This window comes from Heteronotia binoei, chromosome 4 (genome assembly GCF_032191835.1).
Source record: "Heteronotia binoei isolate CCM8104 ecotype False Entrance Well chromosome 4, APGP_CSIRO_Hbin_v1, whole genome shotgun sequence".
Classification (NCBI taxonomy): Eukaryota; Metazoa; Chordata; class Lepidosauria; order Squamata; family Gekkonidae; genus Heteronotia; species Heteronotia binoei.
In genome coordinates, this window is record NC_083226.1 from 91,585,820 (window position 1) to 91,601,911 (window position 16,092).

The following is a 16,092-nucleotide window of genomic DNA, read 5'->3' on the forward strand; positions in this document are numbered from 1 at the left end:
AGACCTGGGAGGCCTCCCAGGCAGACCAATGGTCTTTAGAAATCGTGCAAGAGGGGTATTCAATAGAGTTCCATCGCATTCCACCAGACAGATTTGTCAGGTCTCCTACCCCCAAACAGACACACAAGCTTCTCATCACCACAAAAGCGATACAACATCTCATCGACATTCGAGCAGTCGAGCCGGTCCCAGGGTTGGAGAGGGGGAAGGGAGTGTATTCCATCCTTTTCACCATACCCAAGAAGAATGGAGACTGGAGGGCCATCTTAGATCTCAAGTTTCTAAATCGCTACGTCAAAGTACGTCACTTCAGGATGGAAACTTTGAGATTCATTATGGACTCTCTCTTGACAGGGGAGTACCTCACTTCCATAGACCTGACCGAAGCTTATCTGCACATACCTATCCACCCTTCCCATCGTCGATTCCTAAGGTTCGTGGTACTCAATCAACACTACCAATACAGGGCCTTACCTTTCGGTCTGTCAACAGCGCCCAGAGCTTTCTCCAAGATGTTAATACATCCGATAGCCCAGCTGAGAAAGCAGGGGATCCACATTCACCCCTATCTGGACGACCTCTTGGTCAGATCCAGCAGCAAAGAGAAATCTCTTCAGGGTACATCCCTGGCAATTCAGTGCCTTCAGTCACACGGGTTCCTGGTGAACACAGAAAAGAGTTCACTTCACCCGACACAGAGACTGGAACATCTAGGTGCAATGATCGACTCCACCTGCAATTCGCTGTTTCTGCCTCTGTCCAAGGCCAGGTCCATCAGAGATTTGGCTACCAAGGTCATCCAGAGCAAATCAGCACCACTGATGTTGCTTGCCAAACTAATGGGACTTTTGATATCGACCATAGACATGGTTCAGTGGGCCAGATTCCACTGCAGACCTCTTCAATTGTTCCTACGACCATTTCAACTTCAGATAATGGAGAGAAGGGTCTTAAATCTGTTAATTCCTTTAAAGGTCAAGAGGAGTCTGCTATGGTGGACGGATCTGTCTCACCTTCGCCAGGGCAAATTGTTCCATCCTCCTTCTTTCCTAGAGCTGTTCACGGACGCCAGCCTGGGGGGCTGGGGGGCCTCTCTTCAGGACAAACCAGTCCAAGGCAGGTGGTCACACACCGGGAGTCTACTCCCCATCAATCTTCTGGAAATCAGAGCCATATGCCTAGCTCTGGTGGCCTTCAAGACCCAAGTGTTCCAGAAGCATGTCCTTGTCAGAACGGACAACATCACAGCCAAGGCGTATCTGAACAACCAGGGGGGTTCTAGATCCTCGCAATTGCACCGGGAAGCATCAAGGATTCTGACATGGGCAGAAAAGAATCTGGCCTCTCTCAGGGCGGAACACATCAGAGGCCAGGACAACATACAGGCAGACTGGTTAAGCAGACAGGAAATCTGCGAGGGCGAGTGGGCCCTCAGCTCAGACATATTCAATCTCATCTGCCAGCGTTGGGGTCAACCAGAGGTGGATCTGTTTGCTTCAGATACAAACTCCCAGTTACCAAGGTACTTCACAAGGTTCTTCCATCCAGAAGCCGAACAGACAGATGCCCTGTCAGCCACCTGGCCTCCAGGTCTCTTGTATGCGTTTCCTCCGGTCCCTCTCATTTCTCGAGTTCTGCGGAGGGTGAGAGTGCTTCAGGCGGAAATCATCATGGTAGCTCCCTATTGGCCACGGCGTCCGTGGTTCTCAATGTTGACAGAGCTATCAATAGACCTCCCGATGTCGCTACCAGTTTCTCCCGACATGCTCCATCAGGGTCCGGTGTGGCACCCCGACCCAGAGTGGTTTCATCTGACCGCGTGGAGATTGAGCGGGAGACATTCAGAAGTCTAGGTTACTCACCGGAGGTGACGGATACTATGCTAGCATCAAGAAGACCCTCCACAGTCCGCATATACAACACTACCTGGAAGGCCTTTGTCCGGTGGTGTCGTAGAAAAAAGGTTTCCTCGCTTAATCCCTCAGTGGCGGAGATACTAGCATTCCTACAGGAGGGACTAGAGGCCAAGTTAAAACCAGCTACGTTAAGAAGGCAGATAGCTGCCCTGTCCACGGTTTTACCGGTCGTGGGAGGATACAGACTATCTCAACATCCTCACATTCAGTTGTTTTTGCAGGGGGCAAATTTGAAGTCTCCTCCGACGGTCCATCGTTTTCCATCTTGGCGGCTCCATACCGTTTTATTAGCGCTTACTAAGAAACCATTTGAACCTCTTCGAGAAGTGGGCTTAAAATGGGTACGAATGAAAACTCTCTTTTTAGTAGCCATTACATCGGCTCGTCGGGTTTCGGAACTGGGGGCCCTCTCAGTGAAAGCGGATCTTTGCGTGTTTCACAAAGAAAAGGTGGTTTTGCGCACAGACCCCTCTTTCATTCCCAAGGCTGCTTCTAGGTTCCACCGATCACAAGAAATCTATTTACCCACCTTTTGTCCAGATCCCAAACACCCAAAGGAGGTAGTCTGGCATACTCTAGATGTGCGCAGAGCCTTGAAGATTTTCATTCTAAGATCGGAGTCAATTAGAAAAACTGACTATATGTTCATTAACATTTCTCCTCCTAGAGCTGGAGACAAGATGTCTAATTCTTCAATTAGTACAGTTTTGAAGGCCTGCATTAGCGAAGCTTATAGGGCATCAGGGTTACAGGTACCTGGAGGAATCACGGCACACTCACTTAGGAGTGCCTCCACAAATGCGGCACTCCTGAATAGGGCTTCAGTCGAAGAGGTGTGTAGAGCTGCTACTTGGTCCTCTCCGTCTACATTCATAAGGCATTATAAGATACATTCCATGGCATCAGCAGATGCAGCATTTGGAAGAAAGGTATTGCAACATGTCCTGGGGGAGGTCAGCGATGAAGACCCACCCGATTAAAAGGGGACTGCTCTGGTAGGTCCCACAGAGATGTCCGACAACCTCTAAGGGAGAACGGCCCATTGGACTTACCGTGAGGGGTCCTTCTCCTCAGAGGTTCGGAGGACATCTCGCCACTCCCAGGTTCATTTCATCGCTTAGGTTTCTTTCTACAGCCTATCTCCCTTGTACTGTGATTCTTTCAGTATTATTGGAGTTCACGTTTACAGTTTGCATTTTAGTATGAGTTGTTAGTGTGTTTATAGTCCTTCTAGTTAGAGGGAAGGCGATACTGCTTTCGGAGTCCCACAACTGAGGGCGGGGTTATTCCGAAGGCGCCAACAGGAAGGTGAAAAAAGTGTTCCTGCCTCCCTGAAGGAACAGTAGGAATAACCCACAGAGATGTCCTCCGAACCTCTGAGGAGAAGGACCCCTCACGGTAAGTCCAATGGGCCGTTCTGCCTTCACCTGTATGCTCTCCATATCCTTTATTTTCTTTGGAATTTTGTTTAGCTCTTCTTTAGTCTTAACCTACTGAATCTGTTGCTAGCTGAATTAAAACCTTCAGACTCTGGTGCTCCTTGAACACTATGTAATTTTGTATTTATTTAGACTTTTCCAAATAGATGCCAAGTAAGATTTTTTAAAAAAAAAATGATTCAGAAGTAAAACATTTGTAACACCAGTGCAGACAAATTCCTTTTGTTCTTTGCTCTTATACTTCTGGGTTTTTTTGTCATTTGCAGCATTAGATGGTTATTTTGTCCACAGATATTAGTATTTAATGTAGCTCTTTGTGTGCCAGAACTTCCTAGAATATTATATCACAGCTTGGAAAGCAAAAAGTTACTAAAGATGCAAATAGTGGGGGGAAAGCAGCAAGGGCTTATTTTAGTAGGCTAGCCGCTAAATATTGACCAGCTGTCTTCCCTAGAAAGAAATAGATGGTGGTGAATAAGCTAGAGTCTAGCTTTCCAAGAAGCTCAATGATTTTCCCAAATCAATACAACTCATCAGACTTCTGAACAAAGGCTTCAAGGGATGTGACAGTGATGGAAGTGGCCATGTGTTCTTTTGAGTATTAAAGCACAACAGCCCATGGGGAAACTATCCTTTTTCAGTTATGGTTTTCAGTTTTCTTTCTGTGTTCTTTTGTAAAAAATCTTGCCCCCCCTTCAAAAAAAAGAAAGAATAAAAAGATTGTGTCATTGATGGCCAGACACAATAGCTTCAAGAAATAATATTTTTTAAAATGTAACTGTGCTGGCCAAGAAATAGGGAACATTCCTCATGAGTTGTCCCTGCATGTGTATTTAGCTACATCCCCTAGAATAATCTTTTAGGCTTTTTAAAAATATTCAGAAAGCTCCACCACTGTATTTGTTGAGGTGAAATTCAAGATGACTAATCACAATATTGTTCTAGATGGATTGATTACAGGATGTGTAGAGTGACTCTTCAGGCATATAGCTCAGCAGTGGAGCTCTTTGAAATAAAATACCACACCCATCTTTCTCTGTTTACATACTTTTATATCCAAATATAACATTTGCAAACAATATTTGGTAGATACATATATAATTAGCAGGCAATAACACTGTAATCCTGAACAAGCAATGATGGGGCAATTGGATTTAAGTTACTTTAGTCTGCTTGAAGATAACAGGACTGAAAGCTGTATTCTTAGTAGGGCTGCCAAACCCCCGGGCCAGGTGGGGGTTCTTCTGCCTTGGAGGTTCCCAACCCACCGTCCCGCATTGGGCCAACGGGGGGAACCTCCCCCGATGTCACTGGCACAACGCTGCATGCCGGCCACTCTAGGCTTTTCTGGAAAAACTATGGTTTTCCCAGATGCTCTAGCAGTTTGGGGGAAAAAACTCTGTGGTACAATAGATACCACAGAGTTTTTCCCTCCCAAATTGCTAGAGCAGGGGTGTCAAACTCATTTGTTATGAGGGCCCGATCTGACATAAATTAGACCTTGTTGGGCCCAGCCATGTTGGGTTGGGCCAAACAATGTCAGGCTGGGCCATGTGCGTACCTATTTAAGATTAGGTAGCAGAGAAATAAATTTTATAAAGAACACAAACACAAATATATATATTTTTAAAAACTTAAAACATGCTTGAAATGTTAGCACTCATTGGTCTTAAGGATGCTTTCTTTAATGGGATCCATGGAACTGGACAAAGGAAGCTCTGGCTCTTTCCTTCCTTCTCCAGGGGATGGGGGGAGCCTCAGCCAATAGAAGGAAGAGAGGAGAGGCTTTACTCAGTAGCTCTATTGTGCAATTGAGCAAGCCTTGCAAAGCAAGCTGTTATGCAGAAGGAAGCAAGAGAGAGGGAGAAGAAAGCAGATGACAGCCAGTTGCTTGGGGGTCTGGTAAGAGCCCTCCGGGGGCCTGATTTGGCCTCCAACTGCATGTTTGACCCCCCCCCCCCCCCGTGCTAAAGCATCTGGAGAAACCATCGAGTTTTCCCATAAACACCTAGAGCGGCCAGCATGCAGCGTCGCCGGTGTGATGACGTCGCTTCTGGGTGACTTCATTGCCCCGCACATGTGTTGCACACGTGAAATAAGTCCCCTATCGGAGGCCGCATGGGACTTGGCAACCCTAATTCTTAGAGTTTCCGCACTTGTCATAAAATGCTAAGTACTGGGCATACTGACTGCTATATGACTAGGTGCTAGTTCACAAAGCATGATCATCTTAGAGAGTTGCATAGCTGGCTGGTATATTGTTGATCTATTAAAATGAGGAGGGGGATCCGGCCTTTCATCTGGTGCATTTTATCAACCAGTTTTTTACCGCCTTAACTTTAAAGGTTGGAGCACACCATATTTTGTTTTTTTTTTAATTAAGACAACAGCTAGAATAAATAGCATTTTCTCTTACAGCAAGGTTCCTCACATATTAGTGATTACATTTGTATCATTTTTAAAAATGTTTCTGCTTTTCACCTCTGCTACCACATTTGAAAAATGAAAGAACATTTTTTAAATCACTAAATTAATGAGCAGCAGGCCAGCTTGCCTTCCACTTTTAAGAGTTTTAGTTTGAACTCTTGTCTTCTGGCTATCCGTGTTACATGAATTGCCGTAAGAGTGGAAAGCCATTTTGCTATGCAATATTTAGTTAAATCTAACAATGAAATGTCTTGAGCTCTGTGGCATATAGAGCAGAAGGGAACAAGGGTGGTGTTTTCATTATATCCATTTCCCTCTGCCGCTCCAGTCTTTCCAGATGCATGCTTCCCAGTGAAGCAGTTTATTTGTTTGACCCATTTCTACAGTAGTTTTGCTGAATTAAATGCTCTTTGTTACTTGTGCTGAGAGAACATTCCTGTGACTGAAGGCAGGAAAGCAGATATATGTAGTGCAATGAATCAGTCCTCCTCCTTCCGGCAGGAAAATATCCATCTCCTTAGTTTTTATTCCTTGTTTCAAGAAAGTCTTTGATTTTAATAATAATAATAATAATTCTTAATTTATATCCCACCCTCCCCGCCGAAGCAGGCTTAGGGCGGCTTACATAACATAAAATACAACATTACAATAGTACAATAATAAAATACCCCAATTACATAACAGTTATGTTCCTTAATTAAATACACAATTACATTAAAAACAGCAATTGAACTAACAGTTTAAAACCACAATTTAATTTGGTGCTACGATCTTAATGTAACACAGTTTTTCATGATGATGGTACAATAATTCCACATTAAAAAGCCAGCTGGAAGAGGATGGTCTTGCAGGCCCGGCAGAACTAGTTGAGGTTCCACAAGGCCTCTTCTGGTAACTAGTTCCACTAGTGGGGAGCTGTAATTGAGAAGGCCCTCTCCCTCATAACTTTCAATTTGGCTTCCTTCGGCCCAGGGATGGTCAGCAGATTTTGCGAGCTAGATCTCAGTACTCTCTGGGGAACATATGGGGAGAGATGGTCCCTAAGGTAGGCAGGTCCTCGGCCATATAGGGCTTTAAAGGTAATAACCAGCACCTTGTAACGAATCCGTTACACAATTAGCAGCCAGTGCAGTTCCCGTAGCCTAGGCTGTATATGCTCCCACTTAGGGAGTCCCATTAACAGTCCGGCTGCCGCGTTCTGCACTAGCTGTAGTTTCCGGGTTCGGCACAGGGGCAGCCCCATGTAGAGGGCGTTACAGTACGAGGTGACCGTTGCATGGATCAGTGTTGTCAGGTCATCACGCTCTAGGAAGGGAGCCAATTGCCTCACCCGCCTAAGATGAAAAAAGGCAGATTTAGCAGTGGCTGCTATCTGGGCTTCCATTGACAAAGAAGACTCCAGTAGCGCCCCCAGGCTCCTGACCCTGTGCACTGTTTTCAGTGGTGCACCATCAAAAACTGGTAGGGGAATTTCCCTTCCCAGGCTGCCACGGCCTAGGCAAAGGACCTCTGTCTTCGCTGGATTCAACTTCAACCTACTCAGCCTAAGCCAACCTGCCACGGTTTGCAGCGCCAGGTCCAGATTTTCTGGGACATCGTCAGTTAGCTTTTGTTTATTGCAGTGAATCTATTTAACATATATGTACTCTTTTAAAACATAAAGTGAATAGGAAAATATTATTTGATTATTTTTAGTCATTAAAAATGATGCATTAAAATAATAATTGTTCTCCATCCCTTAACAGTACAAAAGGAAGGGAGGGTAAGTGGCAGAATTACAGTATGTACAAATAGGAACCCACAAGACATATGAGGGTTGAGAATCCCATCTTCCTTTTCCTCCTTTACTGGGTCTGCCAGCCCATCATGTGAAGTGCTGCTGCAGTAGCTGCCTGGCTCCCTCTATTGGGTGGGGGGGGGGGAGGTGGCAGCAATAGCTCTAATTTCCCTCCTCACCTGTCCATCTGCCGGGCTCATGTGGCCTCCTTCTCCTCTGCCCTCCTTCCCCTTTGTTTGCCTGCCAGTCTAACTCAGCTGGCAGCAGCTTCTTCCTTCTCCCCCCCCCCTCTCAGCCCATGGGGCACTCATTTAGTGGATTGCAAATGCAAAGATAACCTTCAGGGAAGGAATTGAAGGTCCCTGCTTAAAAAAAAAAGTTTCACATTTTTCTGCACACTTGTAGGGTCCTCCATATTTACAGAATATCCCTATCTGAACCTGGCTCCATTGTCTGGGTTTTTCTATCCACATTAGGGTAAATTCAGAATTAGATGCAGTCAAACTCTGTTATGCAGAAATCTATATTTAATTGCATTTTTGGCTCAAATATGAAATAATTTGCTAAAGAACATTCCCAACATCACTCTGTGTCAAAGGTTTAATAAGGGGAAACTAGTCATGTCGGTGGTGGAAAGTGCCATCATGTCACAGCCGATTTATGGTGGTCCTGTAGGCATTTCAAGACAAGAGATGTTCAGGTGATTTGCCATTGCCTATAGTGACCCTGGACATCCTTGGTTGTATCCCATCCAAGTACTAATCAGGTAGGGGTTTTTTTGTAGCTGGAACTCCTTTGTATATTAGGCCATACACCCATGATGTAGCCAATCCTCCAAGAGCTTACAGGGTTCTTACTACAGGGCCTACTGTAAGCTCTTGGAGGATTGGCTACATCAGGGGTATGTGGCCTAATATGCAAATGAGTTCCTGCTATGAAAAAAGCCCTGTAATCAGGGCTCATCCTGCTTAGTTTCTGAGATTTGATAAGATTGAACTAGCCTGGGCCAGCCAGATCAGGGCAGGGCTATGTTAATCACAGCAATATATAAGAAATATCTGAAAAATAATCCCCCTCCTACAACTAGTTGAGCAGTCAGAACATATTCAGAGAGAATCATAGATTTGCTGCACACATATTGGATACCCAACTGTTTGGTGTTCGAATTCTGTTGTAGTGTGTTCTGGTGTGCTTAAAGTCAGCCTGAATCTGGGGAGTGTTTTACCCAAGCAGCTAACTGCATGCAGCTGAGCTTACATGGTCTTGTCATCAAGCATGCTACTAAAGTAACCTATAAAGCAGGCCTCAGTTTGCAGGAGCACCTTCTGTTGGGGCTCATACAATTGGGCCCCATGGTGCAGGTTTTTTTTAAAAAAACTTGGGGGTTATTTTGAGGAAAGGCATAAGATGGTATCCTGAAAATTTGGTACCTCTGCCTCAAAAAACAGTCCCCTTCCAGAGCCCCAGATACCCACAGATTGATTCTCCATTATACCCTATTGGGACTGGTCTCCATAGTGTATAACAGGGTGTCCAGTAGACATTTCCCCCCTCCTGCCCACTTTCTGCTAACCCTGAAGCGGGGGGAGGGCCTCCAAATGGGAGGATACCCTGCCCCCAACGGGATTGGTAACCCTACATGGCACAGTGGTAAAGATCCTGGTTTCTCCAATTAAATAGTACCAACTAGGGCTGAGACTCTGCAGAGCTTCTGCCAAATCTTTTTTGTAGTGAAGAGCTGAATTCTCATTAGTCTGATGTTATATATCCATGAAAAGAAGCTCTTTGTTTTCAGATTCACTGGGTATAAAAATGTTTACTCAAATGGCTATATTTGCAGTTTATAATGTTATCCACGTTTTACCAGGCTTTTAAAAAGAAACTTCCAGAAATAGTCACAAGAGGTTTGAATAGTTTACTGTTTAGTTTAGTTTATTTGATTTGTATCCTACCCTCCCTGCCGAAGCACGCTCAGGGTGAAGATTTCACTTTAATTTGGACACTACTCACTATCTGGAGAGCCAGTGACTTAATTTTTTTTCTCTGTGCCACTGTTCTGGGAATCTCTGTATCCTCCAGTCTTTTTTTTCCTTCACTGAATTACGTTTCAATGTTGTATTGACATGGCTGAATATAAATGCAATCCAGTTTAGCAGATAGTAACGTTTCATCACATCCTCATGCCTGATTAGAGCAAATGGTTTTACTACAGAGACAGGAAGCATTAGGTAAGCCTCTACCACAGCTGTGATTATTTCTGGCTTGCTCTCTTCCCTTACCTTGTCCCTTCTCATTTCACAGGACTATGGTGTTGTTTTCCTTTGAAGTTTGCTTTTTGTAGCCTGTGCTGCAGTGTTCAGCCCAGCCAATCAGATGATAGCATTCGCAGCAGGCAATGGCCAATCCAGAGCTTGTGTTTGCTGGAAATATGAAGCCCTTAGGGGAAGGCAATAACAAAAGCCTTTCACTGCAGACAAATGTTAAGTGTCTGTGCAGACTTTTCCTGTTTTTAATTTTATTACTCCAAGAATGGAGGGTTTGCTGTTTCTTTCATGTTTCCCTTTCAAGCAGTTTTAATTATACATTTGTGCTACATCAGAGGCTCTGGAACAAAGTAATTCAGCCTATTGCTTCTCAAGCTTAAAATGCAGTAACCTTCTGGCAATACAAATATATTCCAGTGCTGTAAATGTAGCTGACATGCTGAAGAATTTTAAGCAGTTAGAAAGGTCTCTGACACCACACACAGTGCCCTAGAGAGCAAATGATGAGAAAAACAGACCACTTTTTTCATAGTTTATCTGGTGCTGTTTAAAAAAAAGAGAGAGAGAAAGAGGGAGAGGGGAAATAAAATGTGTTTTCCCAGCTGTTACAATTTGCTAAAAGCAAAATGCAAAACATTAAAGTAATGTTAATTGATCTGAGTAAGATTTTTTAAAATGTGAGATTTATTAAACGTGAAGACTGATATTTACACTCTGTATGGAAACCTACTGTCATTGTATAATAACAAGCTGAAACCATGCAGGGAACCAATTTTTTTTTTCCAGATATGCTGTTGAAAACGTTTAAAGGAAATCCCTTCTTTCCTAGTACTTCAGCTAATAGCATTTCAACATACTTTCCTGCTGCTAAAAGGACCCTAAGGAAATAAGTTGCAGGTTATATGTTTTCTTTACATTGGTGCAGCAGTCTAGGGAAAGGTTTAACACAAAATTAGAAATCACACCAGTGACGTAAAGCAAACCGACAAGCTGGAACCATTCTGGCACAATGTCATTATTTATTTATTTGTGTGTTATTTTGCTTTTTTTAAAAGCCAGAATTGGAACTAGAGGATACAGATGTGTGGTGTGATTCATTCAGAGCTTGTGTTAAATATTTAGAAAGAGCTGACTTGCTTCTAAGCAGTATTATTGCTTTGGGTCTTTCTGGTTGTCTATTTTAACATTCTGAGGGAAGAAATTACTGTTGTGAATCACAAAATTAAAGATACTATGTTTCTCTAGCCCACAAGCCTAATTGTTATAAATTGTCTTTGAATATGAGCAGTGCTGCTGAAAAAAAAAAGCAGACAGCTCTTTGTTTAAGAATAGACTATGAAAAAGTATTGATTGGCATACTGATTTTCAGGGTGAATAAATCCCTGGATCTTTGGGGTGTAAAAAAAATAGACAAAGTTTTCAAAATGGCAGATATTTTAAAATAAAACAATGCATTATCTTTACCATCTCGGCTTGGCTTCGCGAACGAAGATTTAAGAAGGGTGCAATAGTCCACGTCTGCTGCAGGCTCGCTGGTGGCTGACAAGACCAATGCGGGACAGGCAGGTCCGGCCACAGTGGCTGCAAGGAAAAGTCTGATTTAGGGTTGGTGCTGTAGCAGTGCGATTCTTCCTCAATCTCCTTTTGTCCTCAAGACCAGCTATGCGTGCATTCTCAAAGGAAGAGACAGCCTGGTGGATGGTGTGCCTCCATGCTTTGCGATCTGAGGCTAGGTCAGACCACTGGTGATGGTTGATGCGACAGGTGCCAAGGGATTTCTTCAAGGAGTCCTTGTACCTCTTCTTTGGTGCCCCTCTATTTTGATGGCCGGTGGAGAGTTCACCATACAGGGTTTGAAATAAATCACTATTATATATATATTACAGTAATATTGAAGACAAAACTGAGTCTTCATAAATTGTGTACTGCTTTAAGCACTGGTTACTGGTGCTCCATATATTCCAGCTGACTGCCAAACTAAAGTGATTGTGCACAATAGCAAAATTAAGAGGTAAACGTTGCCTTTTTACTGCAGGACAGAGCAAAAACCATCTCACAGCTGTATCGATTACTGTGTCTCTTGTGTACATGCACACGCTCACACACAGACATACTTTTCTGCAACTTTTAATAGGAAGTTATTGGAACCCAAAAAAAGCAGCTTGTAAATAGGGTTGCCAATCCTCAGGTGGGGGCAGGGAATCCCCCGGTTTGGAGACCCTCTCCCCCCCGCTTCAGGGTCATCAGAAAGCGGGGGAAGGGGAGGGAAATGTCTGCTGGGAACTCTATTATTCCCTATGGAGATTTATTCCCATAGAAAATCATGGAGAATTGATCTGCAAGTATCTGGGGCTCTGGAGGGGCTGTTCTTGGGGGTAGATGCACCAAATTTTTAATATAGCATCTAGTGCCTCTCTCCAAAATACCCCCTAAGTTTCAAGCAGATTAGACCAGGGAGTCCAATTCTATGAGCCCCCAAAGAAGGTGACCCTATCCTTCATCATTTCCTATGGAAGGAAGGAATTGAAAAGGTGTGCCGTCCCTTTAAATGTGATGGCCAGAACTCCCTTTGGAGTTCAATTATGCTTGTCACAGCCTTGATCTTGGCTACACCCCCAAAGTCTCCTGGCTCCACCCCCAAAGTCTCCTGACTCCACCCCCAAAGTCCCCAGATATTTCTTGAATTGGACTTGGCAACCCTACTTGTAAACCACAGCTCTTGAAAACAAATGAAGTTTTGTTTTGTTGTTTTTCTTTTTTAAAAAAAATTAAAGTAGTTTTAGCTGTGATTTTTTTGTTGTTCTCTTCTGCAGGTGTTCTAGTTGTAAATGTTACATGGCGGAATAAAACTTACGTTGGAACATTGCTCGATTGCACTAAGCACGATTGGGCTCCTCCCAGGTAAACATATTTGCTTTGCTTTGCTTTCCTCTTCAAATTCTAGTGTGAAAAATGGGCTAATTTTAAAAGATCGTTGTAACTGAAGAACATACACGACTACTATACTCTTCATTAGACTAAGGAAAACTTTTTCTCTGATGTTAAAATGAATTAAGTGTTCCCTCTTATGCATTGATAGACCTGTAATGGGTGCTTCAGCTGCAGAGATCTAACCCCGGCAGTCATCCATCCATAGAGTGTCCTTTTTCATGGCTTTATGCCTTTGGATTGGCTTATTAAGAATGGTTCAGTTGGCTGCCTCCCTACCTGTATTTAAGAAGCTGATCCAGACCTTACTTTAAAAGAATTTTGTGACTTTCTCCACTGAGGGTTACTTTATGCTTTGTGGTGCTGTCTTGTGTCTTGTTTGTAATCAGCTGCAGGCCATTTTTTGGCCAGAAAGCATAATATAAATAAAAGTAAGATTCCCCTCCCCTCAGATATCAATAATGCCTTTCCTTTTTTCTTCTTTGTAAGATGTGGTAGAAACATTTCTTTTTCTATAAGATTTGTTGAGGCTAGTGGTATTTTTTTATGTCCAGTGTATTGTTTTAATATGTATTTAGATTACGGTTTCTCATGATATTTCCCTGCACTATCTATTTCTGATATCTGGCTTTGTTTCAACAGGTTTTGTGAATCACCAACAAGTGATCTGGAAATGCGAGGGGGTCGAGGCAGAGGAAAACGAGCACGGTCTGCAGCAGCTGCAGCTGCCCCTGGGAATGACGTTAGCTTTACTGAGTCTAGGGGTCTTCAGAACAAGAATAGAGGTGGTGCCAATGGAAAAGGGAGGCGGGGCAGCCTTAATTCGAGTGGCCGCAGGACACCACCAAACTGTGCCCTTGAAGATATCAAAGTCAGCCCCTTGTCCACCAATAAGAGAAAAAACAAGCCACCAATGGAGCTAGACTTGAACTCCAGTTCTGAAGACAATAAATCTGGAAAGCGTGTTCGTACCAATTCTAGAAGCACTCCAACCACCCCCCAGGGGAAGCCAGAGACTATTTTTTTGGACCAAGGCTGTTCTTCTCCTGTTTTGATTGATTGCCCCCATCCTAACTGCAACAAAAAGTACAAGCACATTAATGGGTTGAGATATCACCAGGCTCATGCACATTTAGACCCGGAAAATAAACTGGAATTTGAGCCTGATAGTGAAGACAAAATTTCAGATTGTGAGGAAGCATTAAGCAATGTGGCACTTGAATGCAGTGAGCCAAGCACAAGCTTATCCCATTTTGATCAGCTGAAGTCCCCTACATCTCCTTGCTCTCTCAGTACCCCTGGAACACCCAAGGGGAGAAGGGAACAGGCTAGCCATGGCAAGAATTCTGGCAAAAAGAGAGGTTTGAACAGTGAATTGAACAGTTTACCAGTCATTTCCAATATGACAGTGACTTTAGAGAACTGCTCAGTAGCAGATGGCAGTTTAGCAGCTGAAATGCCCAAATTAGAGGCTGAAGGATTGTTAGACAAGAAAAACCTGGTAGAAAAAGACAAAGGCAAAAAAGCTAGCAACTGCAAAGTGGATAAAAACCTTTCAAAGCTTAAAACTGCCAGGCCCATTGCACCAGCTCCAGCTCCAACACCGCCTCAATTAATAGCTATACCCACAGCAGCCTTTACAACCACCACTGCCGGGACAATACCAGGATTGCCCTCACTAACGACGACTGTTGTGCAGGCTACACCAAAGAGTCCTCCATTAAAACCTATTCAACCAAAGCCCACAATTATGGGAGAGCCAAGCACTGTAAACCCAGCTCTCACATTACTCAAAGACAAAAAGAAAAAGGAGAAGAGAAAGCTGAAGGACAAAGAAAGCAAAGAGAGTGGAAGTCCTAAAATGGATTTGAAGCTGGGAAAGTTAGAGGACACAAAGGGGTCTGGGAAGGAGATTGCTGGACATTTTTTAAAGGAACACCTCAGCAAGAATGAAGTGCTAGCTAATGGACTGTCAGAGTCTCAAGAGAGTAGGATGGCAAGTATTAAAGCTGAAGCTGATAAGGTTTACACTTTCACAGACAATGCACCTAGCCCTTCAATAGGGAGTGCCTCCCGAATAGAATGCAACACTTTGGTGAATGGACAGTCTTCTATGGCGTCACTACATGTGTTGACACAGAATGGGGCAGAGGGTGCAGCTGCTAAAACAAACAGCCCAGCTTACTCCGATATCTCTGATGCTGCAGACGATGGTGGTTCTGACAGCAGGTCAGAGGGCATGAGGTCAAAGGCCAGCTCCCCTTCAGATATTATTTCTAATAAGGACAGTGTTGTGAAAGGGCATTCTTCAACCCCAGTACAACCACCCCAAGTAAAAGAGTCTCATTCACCCTATTACCATGGTTACGATCCTTATTATTCTCCAAATTACATGCACCCTGGACAGGTCAGTAACCCTGGGGCTGGGAACAGCAATAATAATCAGGTCATGAAGATTAAAAAGGAGTCAGAGGAAGATGTCGAGAAGAAAGACAAGGCAGAGCCTGCAGAGTCCAAGAAAAGTGAAGCCAGTGCCTCTAACCTGCAGCCCCAGCACCAGTCAGTAATAACTCAACGACATCCTGCACTTGCGCAGTCACTTTACTATGGCCAGTATGCTTATGGACTTTATATGGACCAAAAGTCCTTAATGGCCTCTAACCCTACTTACAGGCAGCAGTATGAAAAATATTATGAGGACCAGAGATTGGCTGAACAGAAAATGGCACAAACTGGAAGAGACTGTGAAAGGAAAAATGAACTCCCTCTAAAGGACCTAGGAAAAGATGACAAGCTGAAAAATATCCCGTCTGCCACTATCTCAAAAGCTCCTTCTACTCCTGAGGCCAGTAAAAACAACCCTAAAATAGGGTCATCGGTCCCTAATAAAACTGAGGATACAAGCAAATCACAAATTCTTTCCAATCAGCAGCAGCAGCTTCAGTCTGATAGCTTCAAAGCAAAGCAAATGGAAAACCACCAGCTTATAAAGGAGGCTGTAGAAATGAAATCCGTTATGGATTCTATGAAACAGACTGGAGTAGATCCTACTACAAGGTTTAAACAGGTAAGATTGTTGGGACTCAAATACCTTCAAGTCTTCATCAGTTGTAAGCAAAATAATATTGCTACAGCTTTTAGTGTATATTTCTGGCCTTTTTCAAAGCCAGAATTTTATCACCTCATTGTCCTTGTATAGTTACAATTTATGTAAACCTATTGGTTTCAGGATGACTCCTGAGGTTGTAAGAGAATCATAAGCTTAGCATCTGTTCCAGAGAGCCCTGTATAAATGTTTAGATTGTTTTAACTACCTCTCTTTCTTGTTTAGACTTGTATGT

General features: G+C 43.6%; 1 protein-coding gene across 4 annotated transcripts in view; it reads left to right on the top strand.

Annotated features, from left to right (window-relative positions):
• Positions 1-16,092, top strand: part of ZNF608 (zinc finger protein 608) — a 289,656-nt gene that overhangs the window by 262,019 nt on the left and 11,545 nt on the right. For all 4 annotated transcript variants that reach the window (XM_060235528.1, XM_060235526.1, XM_060235524.1 and 1 more), the window contains 2 exons: positions 12,637-12,724; positions 13,394-15,818. In XM_060235528.1, the coding sequence (XP_060091511.1) occupies positions 12,637-12,724; positions 13,394-15,818 (2,513 nt within the window). The remainder of the gene's footprint in view (positions 1-12,636; positions 12,725-13,393; positions 15,819-16,092) is intronic.